Source organism: Ammospiza nelsoni, chromosome 1 (genome assembly GCF_027579445.1).
Source record: "Ammospiza nelsoni isolate bAmmNel1 chromosome 1, bAmmNel1.pri, whole genome shotgun sequence".
NCBI lineage: Eukaryota > Metazoa > Chordata > Aves > Passeriformes > Passerellidae > Ammospiza > Ammospiza nelsoni.
The window spans coordinates 114,881,475-114,909,361 of record NC_080633.1 but is presented as its reverse complement, the minus strand read 5'-3'; the positions used below and the strand labels follow the sequence as shown (position 1 = coordinate 114,909,361).

The 27,887-nt window shown below is 35.9% G+C and overlaps 1 protein-coding gene across 1 annotated transcript in view; it reads right to left on the bottom strand.

Moving 5' to 3' along the window:
• LOC132079350 (lipoxygenase homology domain-containing protein 1-like) overlaps positions 1 to 27,887 on the bottom strand; it is a 116,605-nt gene that overhangs the window by 53,460 nt on the left and 35,258 nt on the right. The window contains 8 exon segments of the mRNA XM_059481884.1: positions 1,008 to 1,086; positions 3,811 to 3,962; positions 9,100 to 9,310; positions 10,827 to 11,017; positions 12,318 to 12,531; positions 14,415 to 14,569; positions 15,885 to 16,104; positions 22,328 to 22,497. Of these exon segments, the coding sequence (XP_059337867.1) occupies positions 1,008 to 1,086; positions 3,811 to 3,962; positions 9,100 to 9,310; positions 10,827 to 11,017; positions 12,318 to 12,531; positions 14,415 to 14,569; positions 15,885 to 16,104; positions 22,328 to 22,497 (1,392 nt within the window).

The following is a 27,887-nucleotide window of genomic DNA, read 5'->3' as shown; positions in this document are numbered from 1 at the left end:
TGGTTACACTCCCAGTCTTGTTGAAGTGAATGAAAGTTTGTGTTCATTTTAATGTCACCATCTAGCAAATAGTCTCCCATCCTGTTTTTCTGAGTCCGAGTTTAACATACAGAGTCATTTTGTAATCTTGAGGTTTTTTAGAAAAGAAGAAAGAACAAGAGACTCAGGTTATCATACTCTGGAACAATCGTTTCCATTATCAACATTATCCTGCAGGACTAAAATACCTGTAGAATCTCTATTCTGTTGTCTTTAAAAAACAATGGGCCAAAATTGTAGCCAAAGGATTGAATAAAATACCAATTCATGATACTCCTTGTTGTTGGTATTTATTTTCAAGAAATAAGCAATTTTTTTTTAGCTACAATAGCTGCTTTGGAGTCAGCAGTAGGATGAGAAAAAATGCTGCAGCAATAAAGACTTTTTATCTGCCTGTCAACCTCACATATGCAGGATCCCTTAAAAAATATTTTGCATGGATTCGAAGGAAAGAACCTGTGAGGCCAGAACAGTCTTTCTTCTGTGCTCAGCTTCTCAATCTAGTGAAACAATTTTATGTTCTCATCTTTACACAGAAGCATATAGCCCTAAATTCCTTTTTTTGACTTATCCATCATCTAAAAATGTACAAGAAGAAGAAATTTACAAAAGTTTCAAAAGCATGATGGCATACCACTTCATGAAAAACAAAAAACTTTGTTGACTCTGCTTGTAAAAAGATAGAAACTTCAATGGAGAACAATTCCATATATAATTTTATGATTTTACATTGTCACATTTCCTTGGAATCCCTTGCAGATTTTAGGAAAACCAAGCTGTATCTGGATACTTGACATATATAATGCAAAAGAAGTAATGAACAGCAGAAAATGGAAATCAATTTCATATTTTCTAATCTCTTAAAAAACACTTTTGTGTTAAATTTCAGACATTTCTGAAGCACTAGGGTCACCTAAATCTAATAATCTACATCATTATTATCTTACATTAACCGAAAAATTACCAACCTTTTCTTAGACTTTTAAATCCAACACAAACTTGATTCAACTTGCCAAGGTATACAGATTTGATTTTAAAAATATCCACCTGCAATATGAAAATAATCAAAATTATATTTTTATTTAAACTTAATAGGGGTCTGGCTTTGAGTATTTATCAGTTTAGCCTGGTGTGTTGGATCATTGTTTTGCACCTTGATTGAAGTAAATTTATCTCATCTATGCCATTTAATTGTGTTTGACTTCATAATTAAATATTATGTATTATAGTTAATCTTTTCTTATCCAGTTGATATTATGAATTATGAATTTCAGAATGTCTCTGTATTTAGTAGGAATTATTTTTGGAAAAATCAGATACATGCACTAGCAATAAAATTCTCATTTCTCATACCTTCATGGACTGAAATAAAGAAATCCTAGTGTGTTGAAAGTTACTTTGGTACAGAACCTAACTTGCAATGAAACTGATAAATACTAGATGTCTAATAATTATGAAAATCTGGAGCAATTTCATTTTCCCTAAAATTCGAAGTTAATTTAGTGGGAATTAAGGATGTAAATGGGAAGTAAGTGAACGGTATCTGTGAAGATTTCAACCACTGTGCTTTTGGGATAAGGATGTCTCCTTGAAATCATCTCTATAATAGGCCAAATTTTCTACATACAACAGACTTGAATGATCAATAGACTTCATGGAGTCTTTCCTTTTTTCCATACCTTAAATTTTTATAATTTATTCACCTTCCTGCCTATATATACTCATCTTCTTTGAACAGTCACCTTCATAATCTCTGGGAAAGCTCACATAAGTGTGTGCACTAACACATTGCTTAAAATGCATGTTCATTGGCTTTTTTTAACTGGGCCTGAAGAAATGAGGTTTGGAAACACACTACTTATGAATGGATTCATCTAATCTTTTGAGAAACCAGCTGCAAAACTAATTCTCTACAGCTAAGACTTTTATTTCATGTGACTTCATGAGTTATTCTGTTGAACACAGAAGCAGCTGTCTTGGAAAGCTGGCTTGAAGATGCAAGTTTGAATACAACAGTTGGGTACCAGTTTGTGGGTTTGAAAAAAAAATAAAACCCTTGCATTGTTCCCACAGTCTCACAGTTCCAGAATTTCAATGTCTGTGAGAGTAACATTGGTCAAAAAACCATCTAGAAAAAAAGAGCAATGACTAAGACCAGAGCATTTGGCATTTGAGAATAAATTGTAGTAAAGAGAACTGCAACAGAGTGAATACCCAAAGAGTTGCTACTCAAAATATTTACTATAAGAAGAAGATTAAGGTCTTATAGCCCAAGATATAGAAAAGCCCTTTAGAATTTCAGAGGAAGGCTTTAGCAAGTCTGAACAAGCCTGTACAAAAAGTGACACAGAATCTGGATTATACAGAAAAAATCCTTGTGAATTTGCAGATGAGTAGTACTTCCACAGGAATGAGTATTCACAGAAGTCAAGTGCTATTGTTCAGGTTTTTCTCTACAAGCTTTATTCTTGGCAAAAATGTAACACATTCTTATAAAATAAAGTGTTTTCTAAAGGTTGGGACAGTTTGGGCTTTTGAAAGAAAAAGGAATCTGTCCCTCTTCTGTATCTGTAAGGTATCTGTACTGATACCTTATCCATTGTAGCAGGCAGTCTTGCTGTTCAGATTTCTCTGACACTATCCTTAAGACATACTACACAGGACTATTATCTACTATCATCAAAAAGACTAATCTGTACAACTTCCTACGTTACTCCTTCAAACAAGATGAGCTCTACTACCCTGTCACTATTTTCAGATTTAACTTGTGAACTCTGAGCTACCAGTTTGATCATTTCTTGATGAGCATGAATATTGGGCATGCATATTCTCTTCCACAATGGAGAAAGAAAATACAGAGGACATAATGACTAGGATCTGGGTTTCTTTTCATGCAAAAACCTTGAATCTTCTAGAATCTTTAAAAATAGCAAGAAAAGCAGATAAAATAAACACAGGTATGTGTAAAGAATAAATTAGACATATATCCAGTACATTTCTCTAGCTTTCTGCACCAGAGAAGAAACTGCACTAGGCTGGCTGGCAAGAATGAAATACTCTCTCTCACTCTCCCTAAAAGATTTCCAGGTACTTCATTTAATGATTTCCTTAAAACAAACAAACAAAAATCCTAGATGAAATTCTAAACACTAGGATCTCATAAAGTATCAGCTAGACATGTTCTTCTGATTTAAAAGAGATATTTCCTTTTGATCTGAAGTCTGTTTTAGTTACTTTGTTCTTTTGCCAACTACTCAAGGAATTACTCTTCTAGGAAAAGCTATTTAATCTCAAAATGCAACAATATGTTTACCAAAGAGCAAGAAGTGGATGGAAAAATTTGAAAATGAAAAAAATAAGAGTCGTCTTGGAACATTGACGGTGTTCAGGAGAGATAGCAAGAAATGTTCATAGACTACTTTAGATAGAGGGGCTACAAATGTGAGTTATTCTACAGAAATGTTGTCACTTCTAACAGGCATATTTTAATAAAGCAGTGATGCCACCCTGGCCTTAAAAGTCTGGAATATTAAAACAGAACTCTTAGAGGTAGTTTTGTCCAATTCAGAATTAATTTATCACCTTAATTGTTTTACTGTAGCACGACAGTGATGAAGCTTAAAAACAATATGTTAGCTATGGAGACAATCGTTATATGCAATATAAAACATTAATATTTTTGATATTCTATCCATGAAAGGTTTTCTGAAAATATAAGTTCTAACAAAAAGACACTCACAGATTCAGTTACATTTTTCCTCATTATTTTACCTGCCCTCTAGCAAAAGTGAACAGGCTGTTTTTTGAGTTAAGCCATCGCTTCCCTGAGTCACTTTTTTCTCCTTGTATACGAAGATAAATCTCTCCAGTGGCATCTGCCTTCTTCAAGTCCCCCGTGTGCAAATGGATTTCATACTCCACAACTTCAGAAAAAATAGACAAAATAAACCCAAAAAGTCAGCAGGAGAAAACACTTGTCTTCTTGCCTGACACCCGCATTAAAAACCAATTCTTGTACCACCAAACAAGGTCTCTTCAGTTCTGGTGACATACACATAGCCAAAACACATTCCTGCTGCATAACAGGATGGCAATCTAGAGAATGTAGATTTTCTGTGCTCTAACACCATTCCCAGAAAATAAGTGCTACTGGTTGCTGTTTAGGGCACAGGATCTCTTATGTAATATCCCCTTCCATACAAGGTAGGAAAATCCTTCTTAAGGAAAAAGCCATACTTGCATCCTCTTCAGGAAGTCTAATTTTTTTTCCTATTATTTACTAATATTTCTTTGATTTTCCCTGCCTCTATTTTTATTTATCACTACTTAGACCATAGTACTATCATGATGTTCTTAAGTTAAAATATGTTAATACGAAATAAAAATAATGAATTAAAAATTCTTTCAACATCAGCTTTAACATATAAATAGAAAAGCCTACTGACATTTTGTATCATTCTCCAAGGAACCTGCCATTAATGATATAATGGCCCACAAATCCAGGTCAGATAACTGAATTTTGAGTTTAAGGGAAAGCATTCCTTAGTTTCTCAGCTGTGGTCATAGTACAGAGATTAGAAGAGACACCTATGTCCCTTATATGAAGCTTCTGCTTCTTTGCCTATCTTTGTCACAATACATAGGGAAGTGATGCAGATGAGACCAGACTGAATTCATGACAAAGAAACTTCATGGAAATCTCTTATGTTCACTTTTTAAATGACCTATTTCAGTCCCTGAGTTTCCTATGGAAACAAGGAACAAGGAAACACTTAAACAGAATCAGGTCACAATCTCAATATTCACTGTTACTTACATCATTTTAACAGCAAGGACCCCAGGAAAAAATAAGAAAGGTTTTTGGGGGATAAATTTTATTTTCCTTCTGGTGTTGTGTGCTCTAATTCAGATTATAATAGTAAGTATCATTTGCATAGTGTGTTCATCTGGGCTCATTTGTGTTATGAGCTGGTACTGTCAATTTAGGAATCTAACTTTGGTGGCTATATTAGGACTGAGATTCTTATGCAGCCAGCAGGGGAAGGCAGGTGCTATAGAAAACACCTCTGATGGGTTCCCACACATTCTAGAGATAAACACTAGAACTCAGAGGCTAAATTTAGATGGTCTAAATGTTCCTCTGCTTCCCACCACAGGCATTGCTTCTTCAGCCTAAGAATAAAAGTTAGCAACACGTTTGTAAAACACGACTGTCTAATATTTTTATAAGGACAACATTTTTCTCCACTGTAAAATGCAGAGTCACATTTGGGATGCAGGTGATGGGCAATGCACATGTACCAAGAATTTATCTGAAAATATTTGTTTTATCTCTTGAACTCTTTTTATCACAAACACTAAGACTTTTTTTTTAAGAACTGAGTAGACTTAAAATCCAGGGTTTTACAAGTCCTGAGCTATGTTTGACTACCAAAAATTATCAGCCCTTTCTCCCACAGCCTTCATCACTGTAGCAGTAAAACACAGACAACATCTAGACTATATGACATTTACATGCTGGAGAAAATCTTCCAGCTTCACTCTGCCTCCTGTCCCTCCCTGGAATTTGGCTGGCTCTACAATATCTGCTTTCCCAGGCAACGCTGGTGTGCAAAGGAGGGGAGTGGTGCTTTAGACAGACATGAAATCAAGCAGAAACAAAGCACTTTCAGTTTCACAGCTGACAGTACAAGCTAGAGAGCATGGAAATGCACATTATTCAAGCCTGAAACATGTATTTCAGTCTAATGTACATCATAGGATACATGAATATCTGAATATACATCCTGGAAATGTCTGATATTCTCAGTATATTTTCCTTCTTCAATCAAATTTTTTCCAAGGTAGAAATGGTCTATTTAAGCAAACTGTACATTCTTTAAAAATATTATAATTATGAGAAAGTTCTAGTAGGTTTAAGAATGATTCAATGAACCCAGAAGCTAAAGCTGTCATTTAGTTTTATGCGTAGGTGATAGGAAAACAAGGAGGGAAAAAAAAGTGTTCTGAGGATATTTATTTTAAGGTTTTCTTACAGCTCCTTTCACAAGTTGGTGCTATTCATGTTGAGTGTTATAATCAAAAGGTCTGAATTCAAATATTGTGACATCTTATATAGCTATTCCTTTCTATTTCTAGAATAAAAAGGTCCCATAACAGGATTAACAGTTTTAAAGAGTGGGTTGGTATAGACTGTAACATTAATATTTAAAAGGATTCATTAAATAACAAAGGCTGCATAAGTCTGCTAATGAAAGAGTGCTAATTTCAATACATTTCTGAAATGTATTTCTTTATCTTTGCCTTTTACTTCATGAGGATGATGTCTGAGAAATTCTGTTTGCTTAAATGTAGCTTTTGTTCACTGCAGCACTATTTGCTTCAGGGATTCCGCCTGGGACTATTTTTTTCTTTTTTTAATAATTTAAACTAAGGACTGGGGAAATTCTTATAATTGATGGTATCACTTCATATTTGATGACAAAAAGTAAACCAAGACTTTTCCCAGCCTGGGGCCCTGACATATCTCATTCCTTTCTTCAAGGGAGTTCAAAATGTGCTGCCAGGTAAAAAAAAAACATAGCTGCATTAAAGTCAGTGCAGCTACACAGACTTGATCTTTCTGGAGTTCCAGATGGTTGAAAATGCATGATCTGTCCAGGTGACACTTTGGTTAGCATTTAGCCAATGGCATTTTGCTTTCAGGGGAGTCAGGATGCGAAGTTTCTGCATTGCTCGTTCAGAGTGTTGCCTCCTCTATGTAGCTGGGCCTCGGGAGCAGGTTTGTTGAAGTCAAAAGGCAACTTGTATGAATATGATCAAAATATTTTGTTTGAATAAGATCATGGCTGGCCACTTCCGTGGGGGTAGATGAGAAAGCACAGTGCTCACATTTTTACTGCTTTTGTCCATTAATATTTGAATCATTAATATATAGACCCATGAGCTTAGCTTAGAAATGTATGTGGTGCTTCTGCTGAGTCGGTGCTTTCAGCTGAAACTGCTGAATCTATTGATGCATAATTTAAAGCTCAATGTATTCACAGCAAATATTTACCATTCATTTCCCACTATTTAAGGGAAATAAAAGTATACAAAGTAGCCCCTATGAAAGGAGTCATAACTGAAAGGGGATGCTGGGAAATGGGGTAAAAGTTTTTAGGCTGAGTTTGAGAGCGTTCAGATTGTGTTCCGTATGACCAGCACACCTGAACAACAAAAATCTACTGAGATAAAGTATTCTGTTCAAGCTTTTAATTCTTTGTCTCTTCCCAATCCTATTTATAAAAATTCTCTTTTAGATGTTAGCCAATATATTGCAAAACTGAAAGTAATCACCTAATGTAAATTTACAAAGGAAAAAAAAACCCCGAAAATTAACGATAGGAGACTAAATACATAATTTTTTAATCATTATTTTGTATTAATTTCTTGTGTGTGTGTATATGAATAAAACCAAAATATAACGAAGAAGAAATTTTAGACTGAAGTAGTATTTGGGCCACAAAGAATAAAAGTGATATTACACCTCCAGTTTTAAATCCCTGGACTCCATAAAATGGCTTGTGAGAAACTTTCTAGGTTAGTAGATATTCCCATCTAAAGATTAATTTTTGAGAGAGAGTATACACATAGCTTTTCCCAGAAATTTTCCAAGAAAAACACCCTATATCTCTAATACACCTCAATAATTAATTACTTTACATATCAGAATAATGCTTTCAGACAGTATCTCGAATTGGCTCTTAGCACAATAGAGACTTTAAGAGGTGTATTCTAGAATTTTAACTTTTTAAAATTTTTTGTATTTTTTATATGCAGTAAAAAATTTAACAAGTTTGAATTCAGAAAATAATTGTTCAATTACAATCTTTCTCATTTTTTCTTAAATAAATCAGGGAAATAGGGCCTTTTAATAAGGTCTGGAATTCCTATATTCTTGATTGTAAATCCAACATATATTACGTCCAACACCCAATGTTTTTTGAATCTGATGGGTTGAAAGTCTAAAATGGTAAGATTTTTCAGTACATGAATGCAAGGTGACAATTTTTTTTAATTATGGAAACCCACACAAAATCAGAAATTTAAAGGGCCTTAGCACTTTCTTTCAAGTTTATACTTTAAGTTAGATTAAATATTTAGGAAACTCTTTAGAGAAGGGCCTGCAAAAGTCCATGTGGTCTATTTTATTTCTTTTTTTGGGCTGCTTCCATCTTTTTCTATTAGTTTCCATTTAAGCAGAACCTCTTTGTACTATAGCCTCTAGCAATAAACCTCTTAACTGGCACTAAAAGCCTCAATATATGATCTTTACTCTCTCCATCAATTCTCTTTATTCTAATAAGCTGAATAAATGGGAAGCTTGTCCTTAAGTACTAGTGATCAAGTTATCAGTATACAATTGGTTGTTCCAGGGGAAGTGGTTGGGGGTGGTGGGCAGAAATCACTTAATTGTATCTCTGGCATCATATCATTCACATATACTACTAACAGCAGAGAAACATACAACTTCGTGCATATTTTTGTAGAATATCCCTTGCTGTGCTATGAATTTCTCATTGACATCAATAAAACACTAGTTTAATTGAAATTCTTGGATATCCCTTAGCCAGCTAACTGTGTGGCATTTTAAAAATTCTGTCTTTGTTGCGCAGGAGGTCTGCGATTCTTTCCTTCTTTACTTTGTTTTTAGATCACATACAATTCTTTGTGAATAGGATGAGACAAATAGTATCACACAGTAGATGATATTTTGTACTCATCTTCAGCTGACATACCATTAATTTGAAGAGATAATAAATAATCAAGACTCAAAACTGGAACATCATCTAATGTGAAAGAAGCCAAATACTGTGTTTGGTATCATCACTCAGAGCATCTCTCATAATCCTCATAATAATGATTTCCCTTTTGTGGTGAATGCATGTGCCAAACCACCAAATTCCTTAATATCTAATTCTTATGGAGATCTCCACACAGTATTTTTGGCCCCAAAGAGATATACTGTTATTCCAGAGACAGACACTGACCCCAGTAACAAAAAAGGACATAGCTTACCAGGCAAAGGTTCCTGATCTGCATAGAGAGCTGGCAGCTCCACACATTTGTCTTCCTTAGGGTTGAACCAGCAGTCAAAAGCTAAATACATCTCCTCCTTTGTGTCTGTGTGCTTCATATGCAGTAAATCTAAGTGCCATGGCTGTTTTAGCTCACTGTGTGGGCCAGTTACCTGGACTTTGTATATTGAGCCAATACCTGCCAGTTCATCCTGTGTGAGGAGAAAGAGAAGATGAATGGATCTCATTTCAATTGTGCCAGAACAAATGTAGTTGGCAGCTGTATGCAACAGTTGAACAAACTTCAGTAGTTAAAAATTGGGGCAGATTTATAAATAGTACTATTTTCTAATCAATTTTAATAATTTCTAATAAATACAAAATTGATTTAAAAACATGAATGAGGAGATGGAATGATTGAGGTTAGATATTAAGGAGCAAGCAATGGCAGTCGCTGCAGAAATTTGTACACAGAACAAGGCACAATGTTCATAAATATTACACAGATTCAGTAGATTATTTTCAGGCACAGAAGATTTAGACAATTTTATAAACTTTGGACACTATTGGAAATATTTCTTACAACAATAAAAATGATGCAATTAATAATAAATTTGAAAGAAAGCTAATCCAGTTTTGAGGAAACATTCAAGAGATCCTTCATCCTCACTCTTGCTCATAGAATTGTACATTAAAATCTTGCATTCATACTTGAGGAAAAAAACCAATCTAGTTCTACTGGGGATAGTGCACCTTCTCTAGGACATACCATTGCTTGAGTAGGTGAAAGCAGAGGAGGCCTTAGATATTATAATTAGTGGTTTAAAATTAATATTTTTATTTCACTCTAAGGAACAAAAAGAGAAAAAAGACAAGTTGTGTTTTCCTATTCAACCTTTCCTGGATTCTTTCCCCTGCTCTTTGGTTTTAGGTATGCCCAGATAGTAGAAGTCCATGTGGCCCGACTTCAGCCTTTGCTCTGACAGGGCACCTCCATCTTCATGCTACTTTTTTTTTTTTTTTGTATTTACCAGAGATTCTTGGAAATAGCTTGGAAAAACCCTCTGGGTACTTCTCATTTTGGATCATGTTTGTGGTTAGTCTAGTCTGCTTAGTTCCTCTTTCACTAAAGAAAAGAGGAGCATCAAAATACAACAAATTATTCCTTTAGCACAATTATAAAATTCAATTCATTAGGAGGAAAAAGGAAGAGATGATAAATAACAGGTAGAAAAAAGAAACTGCATTAGAAAAAACAGTTTGGAGAAACTGATGGCAGGGATGAATAAATTACACAAGAGAGAAAAGAGAAAAATTAACCTTCTGTGCATTTAATCTCATTTATGATTCTTCCTTCTCTATCATCAGCCCCTAAGCTCTACAGTATCCCATGGCATATTGTATGCTTACAAATTGCTGATTTTTTGAGATCAACAAAGCCTGTAAATCAGTACCTGCCATGTGCTATACACTGTGATGTGCACCAAGGGACCAATCCACTCACTTAAGCATTCTCAGTATGAGACACTGGGAGAATTAGCTCATACAAAAACCATTGTTCATGTGTTGCTACCTACAAACAAAAATCATGATCTGTGCCAAACTACACAGAGGACTTAAAAATCAATTTTGTAGCTTAGTTTAAAGACACAATTTATCTCAGAATTAAGTGGATTATTGGCTATATGATTCGTAGGCTTTTCTTGCAACAGAGAAAGGTTGAAGTACTTTGATCTGAATTGCTTTTCCTGTGACTTGAAGTGGCAACTTTTTGTGACTCAGGTTGCCGTAGAAGATAAAAGAAAGGCAAATTGGCTCCTCTTCAGCACTCAAATCAGATCCAGTGATATCCATTATCCAGAAACCTGATGACTTCATGTTGATTTCAGGCAGTTTAGGACTAAGAGTCGACCTTCTACCTTTAAAAATTATCAAAGAGAAAGGAAAGATGACAGCATGAGAGAATGGCATAATCTAGCAGGACCACAGCCTTTACAGTACACAAACAAAGCTCTTTTTGCAGGTTATGTTGTATCTATAGCAACTGCTCACTAAGAAGAACACATCAATATCTTTATTATATTTTTTGTGAAGAATTTAGCAGCTTAATGTTTTTTCTGTGTTTAAAATTTAGTTTCAATGGCATTTTTTGATGCCAATGTATTTTCCCTGTCATGTTTGGAAGTAATTTGTAAAAGAATATTCAGTCAACTTTTAGAGGTCTAAGTAATTTTCTTTAAAAAGCAATCAGTGTTACGAAAGCAAATTTATCATTTAAGAGCATGTAGCCATATGTAGCATGCAGGCACCTAATGCAAAATGAACAATTCTAATGAGCTTTGCTTGTCACCAGATGTTGCCTAGCAAAATAATAGGTGCTTTAATAGTGTGAGACTGGCAGGTAACCTATAATAAACACACAAAGTTATTTGCCAGATGCTCAGAAGATCAATATCACTATCTCCCTCTCTTTTTCTTCATTAATTGTTGTTATTCTTCATTTTAGTTCTGTTTTAACCAGTCTAGGCAGAGTGAAAATTATTTCATGAAGAGGAACAGCTCAGGAAAATGTACTTTCTGCAACTCAGAAAAACCACACAACTGAATCAAGGACATCTTGTGTCTTACTTCTTCTGGACAAAGTTCTGTGGTTCATTTTCTTTGCATTGAATTCTTTTCACTGGATTGAAGGAAGAAATCTTTTACTACTTCTGAATGACTAAAGGTCCTGCTGTAAGTGTTGTTTTGCCAAGTGCATCCAGGTTTAGATTTGTGCAAATCATGGCATAGTAGTAGGTGTGAAATGAGCAGAAACTGCTCATACCAGAACTGCTGTTTTGTGCTGTGGAATACTGTCACAGGTAAAGACCAGGCTCATTTCACTGAAAAAACTGTTCTTTAGATTTCAAATGAGATTCTAGGCCAAAAAATAGTGCATAAAATTTAAGCTATTTATCCCCATGACGTGCACATCCTAAGCTTGGCTGTTTATCTCTCATTGAAATGTGCTGTGTTTAATTTGGAAGGCAGGTGTTCCATATGCAGCATATTGAGAAGACAGAATTATACTAACTTTGACCTTACCAGATGTGGTTCTGCTACAACACTAAGATCAAACTGAAAATTCACGTTTTCAATAAAAGAAGGATACTAGAGACATGTAAATAAGCTGTAGTCAAACGTATATAAAAATGGGCAGGTCAGCTTTGCAGAACTTACCAACTGTTATAATTTCACAAACAGTCTCACACAAACCCAGATGAGTATCAAGCCAGTTCCACAGTGGAAAGACCCATTCTTTGTCTGAATCTTGTGATTCCTTGACTGTTACCATCTTGAGGTACATCCCTGCCCCGTAGCCTTCTCCATCATGACCTATGACCACTTTCTGCAAATGACTCAGAGAAACAGCTTCCACCAAAAATGAATCCACCTGCAAAACAGGGAAATACTTAATAAAACAGAATTTTGACCTGAACTTCAGGGAAAATATAGGCCTGAAGTCATCTGAGAACTCAAAATTTTTAAAGTCTGATTCTTTGTAAAGTTTAACATTGCATCTCCCTGCTGAATCTAAGGAAGCACACACTGATTAGAACTAACATTTATTCCTATATTCATCATTAATGATGCATTTTAATTTCATTTGATGTTTGGTCAAAATGTATCACTACATCAATCCTTTCATATTACATTAAAATCTATATACCTCCACTTTCTGACAGTCAGTTATGATAAGATTTTGGTTCTAATAGAATTTCTGTCTTTCAGACATCTAAAGTTTATCATACAAGTCTAGATATATATTAATAGTTCTAAACAAAAGTTAAAGATCTAAAGAGTGTTTTTACTCCAAGATAGCTTTAAAATGATTCTCCAGTAGTCAGAAAACTTGACTTTTTTGCTTTCCTTACAAAATGAAAATAATTTTGGAGCAAACTGAGAAGAGTAAGGGAGGAAGTTAAAATGAAAGCGAAGAGTAAAAGATGAGAGATGGGAAGGGAAGCAGAATGGAGAAGGCAGAGAGACATGAGACAAGTAAACACAAATGGCAACAGATGAGAAAAGGTGTCAGAAAAACAAGATAAGTAAAAATGGGAAATTTAAAGAAAGAAATTGTATACTCCACTAAATTTTTGTAACAAAGTAAGGTATTCTGCATAAGGCCCAGCCAGGGGCCAGATGGATGTCACAGTAACTGCTAAAGGTTAGAAAGTTATGAACAACTTTGAGTTTGAGCAGCAATGTCTAGGAATATAATTAACACCATGATTCAAATAAAAGAATTCAGTAGTAGATAGTAACTAAACTGGAGGTCAAAACAATTAAAAAACCAAGATATTAGCAAGCTCATCTCTAAAAGAACACAGTAGTTGCCAAAGTCCTATGTGTTGTCCTTATTACCTTTTAAATAAAATATTGGAGAAGCATATTTTCTGCTACTAATATTGAAAGTACTTTCATATAACAAAAAGATCTTTTTTTTTCTAATAATAGTCAGAACGCAGCAGCTGATTGTGAACAGAAATCATTAACTTCATTAATTAAGATATTTTAGGAAATAAATCCATGTATGAACATAAATTAAAATAATGACAATACTGTCTTCTGTATATAGGCATTGTTCTGAGAAATACATAGAAATGAAATTTAGATATTCTCTCAGTTTCTTACTGATTCCACTTTTACCTGAACTAGTGCTGTGAGAAATATCTAATAAAATTATTTCACAGAAATCTAAGTGTCTCCTTGACAATGGACACTTTTGCATAAGTTTTTATAAATATCCTTGATCAGTGAATGAAAGTCTAATTCACAAAAGAATTTTATTTACAGTGATTATCTGGAAACACTGGCTTTATTTGCATTCTTTTTCTAAGTGGAATTTTTGTTTCTTGTCTAAACTTACTGATATTGAGTTGGTATTTCAAAGTGTCATTAAGATTTCAGAAACATCATAGACTGCAAAAGTCTCATGGAAATTTCTCTAATTATTTTTTCACTGATTGTTCAATTTTTTACTCCCTGTTCTGTCTTAAATTTGGAACAGAAGAAGTCAGAAGCATGATCACAGAGGTTCTCTCTACTAATCTGCTCTGTATTGCTCATGTGAAGCCTTTATTCCCATGTGGGCATGTTCTTGTACAGGAAATAAATAACACTGGCATTGGTCTATTGCGAATATCTGGAAGATAAATTCTGTGGATGTTTCCAGATTCTTGCCTATCTAGCCAGAGGTATTCTGAGCAGGCATTCAGCTGTACTTAATGCAGTGCCGACCCCTGCACATGTAAGACTGCAGTATGGTGCCATTACCTTATTTCTTTGAAATTTTCCTCCTTTCATTAGAGATGTATCAAGTTTCCTCACTCCTGTGTCCCCTCTTTTGCCATAGAGAGTGATGTAAACATTTGCAAAAGTCCCTGCTCCCCAGCGGTCACCAATATGCACGGAAACAACATATCTATAGACTGTACAAAAAGAAAAGAAAAAGTTTAATTAAAGCTGATTAAGTACAAGCTGCATGCAAAATAAAACAGCAACTAAGAATATTTAGTAAGAATATTTTTTTTTATTTCTGCAGCTACAAAAAAAAAAAAATCTGCTACACAATGAATGAAATAATCAGGTTACTCTTTATGAATCTGATCTCCTCATGCTAAGCTCAGTGAAGACTTTCCATTCACTTTCTTAGAAATTTGAATGAAATTGGACTTGGACAATTTAGACTTATGCATCTAGGCAAATTCTGCTCAACTCTGTTTTATTGAGTAAGAACTCATGTGAGTTAATTCAGGAATTAAACTAAAAACTAATTAAAAACTGAATTATCTTTGAAATAGATAATAATTAACACAGGTCAAAGACTAAGGTTATGCAAATTTAAATAAGAAACATATGCAACATAACATCTGGATGCATGATATGACATACAAGTATAAAAATTTACAAAATGCACTTATTAACTTAAAGAAGGAAACTATAAATTCTTTGCCTTTATATTGATCCTGCATTAATTAATTTCTACAGTCAGATCAGATTTTCTTCTGAGGATGATCATTTAATTGCATATATATTCAGGCTCCTACAAAAAGAATAACCAAAACTTTTCAAATGCATTTTTAATGTACAGTTCTGCAGAATTAACATTTAACTAATGTAACACTATACTTTGTTTTAAGGTCATGAATAGGTTTTAGTATTCAGGGATCTGAACTTTTGGAACTTCCTTTTAGCAAAGCAGTCATGTCTCTAATTACTTTTATCCCATGTAACTGCTAATTTTTCTGAACAAATGCAGGACTTCTGTAAGTCTTCACATTCCAAGGACATCTCTGAGAACTTTGAGTATGGCAAAAAAGTAGTCCTTAGGAAAAAACACCCAACCCTTCTGTGCAATTAGGCTTACTTCTGATACTTACATCAGCAACTAAAGCTTTTGTAAGCTAAAATATGTTCTATAGCCACTCTATAGATTCTATAGCAACTCTAGAACAACTCATTTCCATGGCTTTGAATGTGTTCATTTCCCTAAAAAGTCCAATTTTTTTGTTCATTTTTTCTCATTTAAAATCATGCAGAAGACTTAGCAACCGTAAAATCCAATATGCAACTAAACTGGAAAATTAAAACATAAATTTCATTATTCTTGCAGTGCATGTGGGAAGACAGGTGCAACAGAGACACTGAAGATATCAAATCCAGACAACGCACTATATATATGTGTGTCACTGATTTATTTTCAAGCAGCTAATTTACATGTTCATGCCTTCTTGGTGCTTTTACCTGGTAAAGTTTTCTGGTCCTCAGTGACTGCAGGGAATTCTTTTACCAGCTCCTTATCCCCCTTCTTAAGAGTGAGCCAGCAGTTGCACTCAAAGTTCAGTTCTTGTTTCCTATGCAGCTCTTGTAAGTGAAAAGACTTCAGATGCCAGCCCCGGAAGCCTGGCACATCATCACAGCTGACTCGGATCTTGTAGACATTTCCCAGATCTCCAGTCTCAACCTGCACCAAATAGCATGAGGAAGAGGGTACTGTCAAGGCTGGTTCCTTTAGAAAGATTTTCCCCAACCCCAGTGCAGAATTTCTATACTTAACAGTATATAAAGGAAAAGTTGAGTTTGAGGCTGGGATAAGTGTATGACGGTATCAATTCTTTTTATTTCATGGTATAATCATGGGTGAAATGATCTCCTTTATTACTATTATAAGCATGATACTCTGTAAGCATACATACTGTAAGCATGTTAACTTAGGGGTGAATCACAGTTAAAATTAGTAAGATCTGTGCATTTAGGCTATTTAGACAAAAGGTAACACAGAAAGTTGCAACCCTACTGGAGAAAGAGAGCATTAACTTACAATTAAAGATTTTAATATCAGCAGCCAAGTGAGGTATTAATTTAAAGATGATTACTGTGAGCCTGGAATCGCAGAATTGTTTGGGTTGGAAAAGACCTTTAAGATCATCAAGTCCAACCATTCACACAGCAGTGCCAAGTCCACCAGTGAACCATGTCCCTGAGTCCCTGAGTGCCACATCAGCATGTTTGTAAATACCTCCAGGGTGGTTACTCAACCACTGCCCTGGTCAGCCTGTGCCAGTGCTTGGCAACCCTACTGGTGAAGAAGTTTTACTAAATTCTCCTTTGCTATATGGTTTTGTCTAGAACATAAAACTATTTACAGCAAATTCTTCATTAAAGGAAAGGGATATTTCTGAGAAAAATAAATCATTTATGTTACAGAAATAACTGTGTAGGATGACACAGCCCTGTTCCCATACTACATGTGGAAATTCAGTAAATGGTTGCTGATTGTGGATAATGATTTACATGACATTAATAACCACTGCATGATAAGTTCTGTACAACAGGAAGTAATGTGGCAGCCATGCACTGGGCAGCTACAAGAAAGACAGCATGGGAGTGATTTTGAGTGAAACAACTGAGAACTAGTAATTTTTAAAGGCAACAACTTTTTTATTAAGTATCAAAATACTTAATACAAAAAAAATATTGCCAGTGGATTTGTTCTCCTCCCATATTTCTGATTTCCCCACTCCCGCCTATCAGTCACAACATAAGACTCGGTGTCTTTCCAGGGAATAAATCCTTTGTACACCCTATAGCATCACAATAATAAACTGAAATTAGCCTTACACAATCATGCTCTGGCTCTGACAGCACCACCAGCAGATTGGCTCCTAAGACAGAGCACAGACCTAACAGATCAATTTATTTTGCTTCTCAGCAGAGCTCTGAACGTGACAGCCCCTCACTGCTGACCTCGCTCACTTAAAGCTAGATTGTGCGCATTTGCACAGGGAACACAAGCATGTAGGGGAGTATCTGCTACCTCCTTCTAATTAGAGAGGTACTAAAAAATGTGCTTTTGTCATTTTAGGAGAGTTGGACATCATTTTTAGTAACTGTCATGCACATAAAAAATAGTAAAATATCAGACTATGAAGAGGAATAATTAATTGAAAATAAAGCTACCTGCCCAAACCGTTTTACAGGAATTTTATGACCAATTTATGATGCAGAACTAATGAAAAGAGGCCTTTGGTAGGAAGGAATTGCACTTGATGGATTAAAAGATCCCTTCTGGTCTGAATTTCTTGAGGTAAGTGGTTGCCACGCCACTCCTACATAATTTCATGACTCAGGGCATTGTTTAGGGAGCAGGGAAGGGCTCCCTTCCATTGCCTGTATAACAGCCCTGGGCTGCTCAGAACCTCTCAGCTCCTGAGCTGTGACTCCACAGTACCCAGAGAGGCACCCAGCAGTAGTTATACACCAGGAGAGAGGGCACCAGGCTTGTCCTCTCTCTAAGCCTAGCCTGCCCTGCCTGTCTCTGTGCCGTCGTGCTGACAGAGATCAAAGGTGTCCCTGACTCAGTCCCCACTCCTGCTCTGGGAAAAGGGAAATGAGTGGGCAGAGTTTTGCATCAAGATTTTTCATTCGTGCTGTGTATGTTGCAAAGGATATAATTAGCTATGTATCATTAGCTGTGGTGGACTAAGTGGATTAATTCCTTGCAAAATATGCATTCCACCTGATTAAACTTAACAGGAATTATTTGGGTTCATTGAGAGGAGAGTGCACAGGTTCTTCACCCATCTAAACTACAGTTCTTTCACAGACAACAAAGTCATTCCTTCTTCTCTTTCAGAACCAGACTACTGACTTTTAAAATTATTTCCTGTAGATTGTTTTTCTCATGCAGGGATTCCATGACTGTATCACACAGCTACTCTAAAAGCTGGGAACAATTTATTCCATAAAGCTCTGTTTGGGAGTTGCAAAAGTACAGAACTTGGTTATTTTTATGTGACAGGGCAAGCTGTAATTCACATTTTACTTTGTCTTCTGCTACCCTAATTTACAATTCACTAGGATTCTAAGTTGTCATAAATACATGGGGTATAATCCTTGTGGGAAATGCACAGAGGAGATTTATAGGAAAATAATTCCAAAATACAGGACAGAGTATTTAGAAACCACAATTGTCCATTCTGTTTCTAGAGTCACAATCTCAATTAATTCCCTGACTGCCATTGAACCAGCAAGTACTAATAATCATACTGTTTATGATCCATGGAATTAAACACCAGCTATTATTAAATGAGTGTATTAGATAGTTCCCCTTTTTTCATGGATTTGTGTTTTCACTTACAGCTGTGGCCAGCATTAGCCTTTTTGTTCAGCTCCATCATTGTACCCAGTCCTGCCATTACATCATTCCTGCAATCCTTTTCTGAGCAGTTTAGTACAAGCAGTTTTCCTTTGGAATATGATATTCTATCTTGAGCACCAAAATTGTCTGTTCCCAACGTCTATTAATGGATGCAACATGAACTTTGAAGCAGAGGCAGACATATAATCCATCACAAAGCATATATCCAGCAAATGTCCTGGTTTTAAATTTGTCGAATATTTGCAAGAGGATACTTTACCTCATTCATTACTATAATTTTCTAATTAATTTTTTCACACTTATTTCTTCTGAATAGCTTTTTCTGATACTCAGAATTTGAAATCTTAGCTGAGTTGGAGTGATTTGTCACATACTGAAAAACACAGTATGTTTTCCATTATGTGACTGAATCTCTAAGAGTGAAGCTCTTAAAATTAGGAGGAGCCACTGGGCTTCTTAACATCTCAGAGACTGGTAAGTGATACAGATGATTAGAAAATTTGATAACATTTTAAATCCTTTCCTCTTTAACTCACACAGGGCTTCTCAAAGGCATCATGCCTAGGGTAATGAAAGCCTTGTAAATTTTACTGTTTGGATGCATACTTAAATGCAATTCCTTTTCATTCTTTTCTCTGTTAAAACAAAAAAAAAACCCCAAACAAATCACACCCACCCATCCCGCCCATAAATTATTCCAGTTAATAAGGTTTCATCAAACCTACTAAAATTCAATTGGACAGCCATCTGTCATAAACTCCAGAAATCCTTCTGCTTGTTGTTTGGAGCATCATCTCATACTGTGGAATTGGATTATTGTATTATGGATTTGAAACTTTCTGTCACCTTTTTAATCCTTAACACAAAATTAATTCAGAATTTATTGTGTATTTAACAACAGTCCTACTTGAAGAGCACTATTGCTCATTTTGTACTTCCTGTGCCAGTGTGTGGACAACAATTTTGGGCATCCTAATCTCACACTCTGCCCCATGTATTTCAAGATTCTCTGGGGAACAGAGTGTGCACAATACAGCAGGACCTTCCAAAGAGACACTCGGGCAAAATTACTCTGCTAGCAACCAAGAAAAAAAGATGACTGTGAGAAAGATCTATGTACTTTACAAATCTATTCATTCCGTGTGAGATCAATGATTGACTCCAATCATCACCAGACTACCAAGGAAAAAAATTCCACCTCTTCACTGGTTTCTTGCCATGCTGCCTTCAGTGCTACTAGTCCTGTCAGATTTCATAACATTGATGCATTTTTAATTTTTTTTTTAAACGTAGGTGTTCTAATTAATTTTTTTTAAGCAGCTCAACTACCATACTGCACATTTCTGAGACTTCTAGAACCCAACTGTACCTAAGAGCATGCTTCTATTTTCTCTCTTTTAATTTATTCTTTATACTTGCTATGTGCAATTAAACTACACCTGTTCTTTCATAGGAGTTGATTGGGCATATTTTGGATGGAATATTCATTCTGAATATGATACACATCTGTGCATATACTTGTGTGAGAACACCTGGAAAATCAGGAATTTACATACCTTTCTGTCCTCAATGTGCAATAAATGTATCTCTGAGATCAAAATTATGAGATACATTCACATAGTTTCAAAACTATGTGAACTGCTTATAGCACATAACCTGTTGTTCTTTTTACTGCACTATATTATTAAGGATGTTTGTCTAGGACCAGGATCTTGCGGGGAGGTTAAAAGTTCATTTATTCGTGCTTTTTGGAAAGCTGAATTCACAGCTTGTCCTCATTGTGATATCATGTTCATGCCTCCAGCCTGCTGCTACAGTGAGAAAACATCAGCAAAGTTTCTGCACTCTTCTGCATAGTCTTAGTAAGAACAAAGAAAGGGAAAGCAAAATGAAACTGGGTTTATTAGCTCAAACATCTGAAGAGGTGTAAGGGTGTTTATGGAGATACCTGTGAATCCCCAAATACCCTTTTATACCAGAGTTGCTATTGTGTAAGCTGCACTGTAAGCAATGCAGCAAAGAGATAAAACGTCATGCACAGTAAATAATGCTCAAATAGAATGAACTTTTTCATACAAAGCAATAAAAACAAGGAGACAAATAGCTGTGGGGAAAATACAGGCACTAACCCAAAGTCTATCCAAAATATGAACAAGCATTCAGAAAGCTGCTGGGGTGGAAGGCTACAACCCATAATGTACTGCATACCAAGGATAGTAGACTATGAGGGACAACCACAACCAACACACAGAAATACAAATTTCTCCTGGTGTGATACCCAATCATTGAAATCAGGCAGCCTTAACAAGGAATACGTGCCACTTGGGAAATTACCAGCATGCTGGATGTAGCAGCATCGCTGCTTTATGCAATGGTGCTTGCCAAAATGCAGTCAGCTGGTGCTCCAGCTCCACAGATAGATTCTGCCTCTGCTGACCTCTTCAGTTTATGCTCATGGCATAGGATAGGAAGCTTGTTTTGTTACTCAGTGTGTTTCCTGTGTGTTTTCTGATAAGCAGCTGCTTCCTTGTTCTTAAGAAATACCATTTATCCTTTCATTTACTCCCCATAAAGTTCCTAAATTGCTTTAGCTTGTTATTCAAAGTAAAAATTCAGCCTGGATCAGGTCATTACAACGAGGCTTTGACATAATTTTCTAAATGTAGTTTTGCCATTGTTTTCAGAATGTTTATTGCAGCCATTGAAAAGTCTTTCTGAGCTGTATAAAACTGCCTCAAATTGCAAGCTATTTCTCCCATCTTGCTGGCTAGAAGCTGTACTTCATGACAATCTACAGAATTTGCAATGACCTAGCCTAGAAGGCCAGGACAGAATTGAAGATTTAAAATATTCTATTCAGATGAATCCTCCCAAATCATCAGCATGTGTGTCAGGTGTATGGGCAGTCAGGACGGTTGTAGGGTTGATTTTAATACTGGCCACCCATAAGCTATTGCTTCAGAGTTCACCACACTTTGATATGCATGAATGCATTCTCCAGTGATTTGTGATTACCCAGAAAAATCCTCTGCCTGCTGACCTGAGAGACAGAACAATCCTGTGGAGAGTGGATACTACTTTACAAAGATGGAAATGAAGGAAAGAAAAGCCCACTTATATCCCCTGGGAGTGCTGCCCAAGCCTTCATCTTCTGCATTCACAAATAATTGTATATTGCCTTTTGTGTGAACTTCAACTCAGGAATCTCCAGGGATTCAGAAAAATGCAAGATGAGCTGGTGAATGCAATAAATTACACAAAAGAGTCCATGGTGCTGGCTGTAGTAGAACAGGACAAGCAGGAGGAGATGACCCAAGACCTATACTTATGTCATTCCAGCTTTGTAAATAATTACATCATTTTTTAGCAGACAAATCAACTTTATATATATATAATGCTAGTTATGCACACACACACACATATATATACATATATCTATATCCATATCCATATCTATATACTTATATATATCCAAGAGGGCAATGTCATGATCAGTTCTATGTAGAACCGTATATTTCTGACTTACAATGAATTCGTCAGTGGCTCTGGGGAGAAAGCACACGTATCCTGGGGTTTGTGGAGAAAGCAGAAGCTCATCACTTTTGCCCTTTGAGCCATAAATCACAAGGGTCCTTTTACACTCCTGTGGCTCTGGGGAATCTCCATCTGTTTTAACCTGCACTCTCCACCGTTGTGCTAAAACAGGAAAAACATTTTTAGCATCAATCTACGAATTAAACATTTTTAGGATCAATGGTAGAGAGCAAAGGATGTCTTTGTTACTGTCACAAAGAGGAGTTATAGATTTCCATGAGTTTATGTCCCATTCACTATAATAAAAATTTAAAAATTAATAATAATTAATTTTTTAATATAATTATAGCTCAGACTTGATAAATGTAAGACAATTGTTGAAGTGGGTATGAAAACAGAAATTAATACCTAGGAAGCAGAAAAAAGACACTTTGCTTAAGGGTGTTTTTGCATTCTTTGTATCAAAATAGCTACTTTAATTTCAGTATTAATTTTAATACATTTCAGTTCTTAGAATGTTCTTATGTAACATGAAAAGAATATTAACGTTTTGAAAGACTTGTACATGATACATTGGTAAGAACTGCTGGCTAATACATAACTAGCTAAACAATGAAACTTCAACTTTTTTTCAGATTTTTCTAATTTAATTTGTCATGTTTTGTATGCTCATTTGTCAGATCAGATCACTCATTAGGATTGAATACAAAATTCAGGAAATTTTGAAGAGCTTAATTCTTTGTTTTTGAAGAGATTTATTCTGACCTTATGGCTTTGGCCTTTTAGAGGTTGTATTTTGGTAAGTCACCTGTGCTCATAACAGTGTTAGAAGTCAAGTATGCAACTGGGAAGCTTTTTCAGGTGTGAGAAAAATACAGTGTCTTACATGGATAGTGTAGTATAGGAAGCTACTTAAGTGCTAGAAGGTAAATCATTCTCTACTTTCAAAGGAATCATTTGTTGAAAAGACTCTTGATCCTGCATGGCAAGAGGAACTTTACAGTGGAAGCAAAATAAAAGCTTTTGTTTAGATGTGGCAAATACTGTGATAATAATTTGCTAATGGGACTGATATAAAGAGAACTATTTTGTGATTTTGTGTAAGACCCCAATACAATATAGTGATAAAATGAATTTTAGAATAATTTCATTCAGAAATAAATCAGATGTGTCTTTTTCTTACAGAACTGTGTGCTTTTTTCCTACCTTTTGTTTTCCTCTGCCTGCTTAAAGATGGAGACTAGATGAAAACCTGATCTGGTTGCCTTAATTTATAATTTTCCTCTTTTTTCTTATAGTTTTTTTTCAGCTAATCCTGTTTTGGTTTTATTTTCTCTTGTTATAGAACCTGTTTCTGCCTTACATCTGACTGTTCCCTGACTCTTCTGGGCTCAGCTAGAAAACAGCAGGCAAATACTCATCTCACAGCCAGTCTTCTGAGTAACACACTAGCTGAAAGGATCCCTCCATCTGAACTCTTATTTTAAGGTCATTTCCAGCAATGAGTCAGATGTAGTGTGTGGAAAATCCACACTTTGCCTAATGAGGAACTTTTGCTGTTTGATTTATGTGCCAGCTTTGAATTTTATCTCCTTGTGCCAGGTTGGCATGTGGTACTCATCAGGGTGTCACACTTGGTGAAGTCAAGCATTGTTTGAGCTTTTGCTGTTCCTGAGCACTCCAAAGGTTTATGAGGAGCTTCAAATTTTTACAAAGACTCCCAACATAGCCCTGAATCTCTTATCCTGTCCAAGCATGCTCCATTTTGAAGGCTGTCCCAGGAACACAGCAGAGAGGAAATTAAGATAATTTTGCAGTTCTGTATTTCCCAAGTGGAGTTGTTTTTTTTTTTCTCTTTGTAATATCCCTCTGCTCCAGGAGAGAGCAAGCCTTAAGAGAAATAAGAAATACATAACTGGCTGTTCCCTCCTCAAAGAGGCAGCATGTTCAGAGAAGGTATTTCAAGCAAGGTGATTTATTTTAATTAATATCCATGATTGTTTTTTTAATTATTATTTCAGTAGGAAGGCTAAGACACAAGTTGGGAGTATTCCAGGGAATAAATCAATGGTTACAGATTTAAAGCCTCTTAGTGTCTGTGATTCTTTATTCTCCTACACTTACTTTTAATGCTTCTACAGTTTATTAAATGAACTAACACAGACTGACTCCATTTTGTCTCAGTTCAACAAATTCATTTAACCTGCTCATGCCAGAAGAATCAAAAAATCCTTTGTATAATATTCTATTCACTCAGACATCTACTTGGTGAGGATTGCTACATGAGACAGAAGACTGATGCCAAGTATTTACTGTGTTCAGTGATTTCTATACCCCTCCAGGAATGAAGGTGTGGAAGTGAGATAGCTGGGCTTCAATAGGTCATTTTTCTGTGTTTCATCTGTGTGACCACATTAAAAAAGACTTTTCTCCTAACATCACTGACCTGTGTTAACTTCCTTTCAGAGTGATTAGTGTGTTCATGTGTTATTGTAGTTCTGTAGCTTACATGTGAAGCTAGAGCCATTTACTTTGAGACACCAATGTAGGAAGCACTAAAATGAATAGCAGGGGAAAAACCAGAATTCTGTGGGAAAAAGTGTCTCAGAATTCTCTCTTTAATATAATGATATAACCAAGAATCTGATTCACAGTACAGAGATTTATCCAGAGATATCATAGAATTAGGGATCATTTCTTGACTTTCAGAAATTAAATTGTATGATTATAACAATTTCCTGCCATAAATTCCTTTAACCACCAGTCTGGAATCTAAAAGTTCCTTCAATAAAACCACAAAAATCAAACCCACAACAATTTCTGTACAAAGAAATCTGAGCATGGCAAAACCTGAAGTCAACATTTCATCATATAATTCAGAAAGCTGAAAAAGGAAGGTTTATTTTCTGGGGTTTTAAAAACATGAGCCATTTATGTATTTTGTAAGGATTTCCAAAACTGCTTTTACAATACACTGTTTCAGGGGTTTTTTTACTCTGGTGTTTTTTGGTCTTAAGACCTAGAATGACATTCACACTTTGCAAGACATAGGAGTTGGTTGCTTATTTCCTGAAGATTGTAGAACTTTGTGTTTCCTTGAGGCAGAGCAGTCAGTCTGCTTAATTCTTTTTCTTAGGGATTTCTGCCTCCATCTGGCAATGGAAACATGCTGTTGCTGCTTTTTAGAATAGGGTCCATTCCCTTTTAAATTTGGGAATCCTGTGATTATTCTTAGTCCATTATCGACTACTTGCAAGGAAGGAATAATTCCAAAACAAAATTAGTCACAGCAGGACTTACTGAATATTTTCTCTTTTGATATGAATTTTCTCTACGCCTTAATACCAAAAACCTTGCCCAACAGAAGAAGAGCCAGCTGAGAAATATCTATTAACTGAACTTTGCTACTGAACCACACTTTATTTACCACCCACAATAACCCACAAAACCTCAGGACACCCTACAGGCATCACATTACAGGAAGCCAGCTCCTTTTAGCTGACTGCAGAGAGGATTTCATTGGAACATACTGTGTCTTGTCTCCTTGCTCTGAGAGAAAATTCTTTCCTATGTGCTATTACAATAGGTCATCTATTTTGAGGCACAGAAGGAAAATAAATAGAGAAAACAGAAGGAAAAAGTAGTAAAATACCCTTACCATGTAGGAAACTTTTAGAGAGTAACAGAAAGTCCCATTCAAATCAACTTCAAATCCCTCAAATCAACTTCATTTGAGAGCTGAGAGCATCTATCTGCTTTCTCCACTAGGAAAATACACTTTCTCTATTTATCTTGCATCAAATATACAAGGAGGAATCAGAGGCATACAAATAAATCTATTCCTATGCCTGATTTGCCAGAGTCTCTCTGTATTGTATAAATGTGCGAAGGTTACTGAGAAAACTTGATATGGGCAGACTGCATTTTGGCAGAATCCACAGCCAGCAGCAGCAGTCACAGGGATCTGGGATTTATGCTTCATTAGAACTGGCATAATGCCAGCCTGGCTGAAAAAGGACAGAGAGCCCTCAAGTAACCTGCTAGCAATGATGACTTCCAAAGTTTCCTCTTTGGCTTGGTGGTTGAACCGGTTACTAGCCTCATCCAAAGTGAACGAGATTTCTGACCTTCAGAGTGACTTATAAAGTAATTTGTTCTGCATCTGGTGCTTTAAACTTGACCTAAGCACATTGATCTTACCCTGAAAATCAGGAAACACTGAATTATACTGACCAGATTTTTATGACTTTCCCTGAAGCCCATTTGCAGAGTGCAGCTCATACAGAATATGGCCACATTAGTGCTTAAAATATTGGCTCCCTAACATCAGACCTTCCACTTGCCTCTTATTCAGTAAATATCTGTTACATGGAAAGTGTTCACCCGCACTCTGAAGGGGACTGTTTATCACTATTCTACCATGTAGAATAGTGATAAACAGGTGCTGGAAGAATCTAAGGGAACTACTTTTTCTCCCAGGACTCGGCATCTCTGGAATGTTCTCTTACCAGCTCCGACATTGGCACTGAGTCACGATAGAGTGACACAGAACTGACTACAGGATATCTTTCCAAACCTCTTGCGATGGTTCCCTCCTACAAAGCTCAATCATGGAACGTCAATGAGATCACTGATATGACAACACAAACTGTGAAAAATCAGTCCCAACCATCATCTTTTTCTCATAAGGCATAAAAGTCCAATCTGTAACCAATCTCCGTTCCTCACTGGAGTGAGCCCATGGGCAAAACTAAAATGGCTGAAGAGCAGCTCAAGCTAAGCTGTCATACAGCTACCTGACAGATAACTTCCTAAAAATGTTCTTCTCTTTTATAACCTCTTTTTTCAGAAGCTCTGATCTCAATGGTCTCTGGGTCCTCCTGGACATCTTGGCAGTGTGACATTTCAAAAGCTAGTTAAGAATAAACCACTCCTTTCTCCTCATAATCAGTATACTGAGTCTGATCACTCTTGACACTCACAGGCAGTGAGCAGCCTGTGCATCTGTGCCCGCTTGCTATAACGTAATGAAGAATGAAACTGTGCTGGGAAAAATTTTGAACTGGTAGTAAAATATAGTTTATTTTCTGAACATAAGGTGAAACAGATATTATGGTTGTTTCCCAGAACTGTGCACTTAGCAGATTGCAGAATCCAATTCCAAGTCACTCGTGAAAATCAACTTTCTCTGTGAAAAAGAAAGTCTTTAGTTACCGGAGTTCATCACTCTCCTTTTGTCAAATTCATGCTTTTGTGGAATAATAAAGGTGTTGGCTAAACAGTTTCATTGAATGCAAATGATTCCATTTTGAAACTGAAACTAGATTGGGAGACTAGGACTCATCCTACAGAAAGCAAGTCACTGTTTTCAGAGACAAATGGAAACATTACTTTTTTTAGTTGAGTTGTTCCCATGAAATTCCCAGAGAGAGTTGCACAGAATAACCATTTACAGTTAAATGTTCATTAAAAATAAGTGTGTCAGGTTAGGAAGAAACACAGAGGTGGTAACTAGTGCATTATAGGGATGAGAATGTCCTTGTAGATATAGA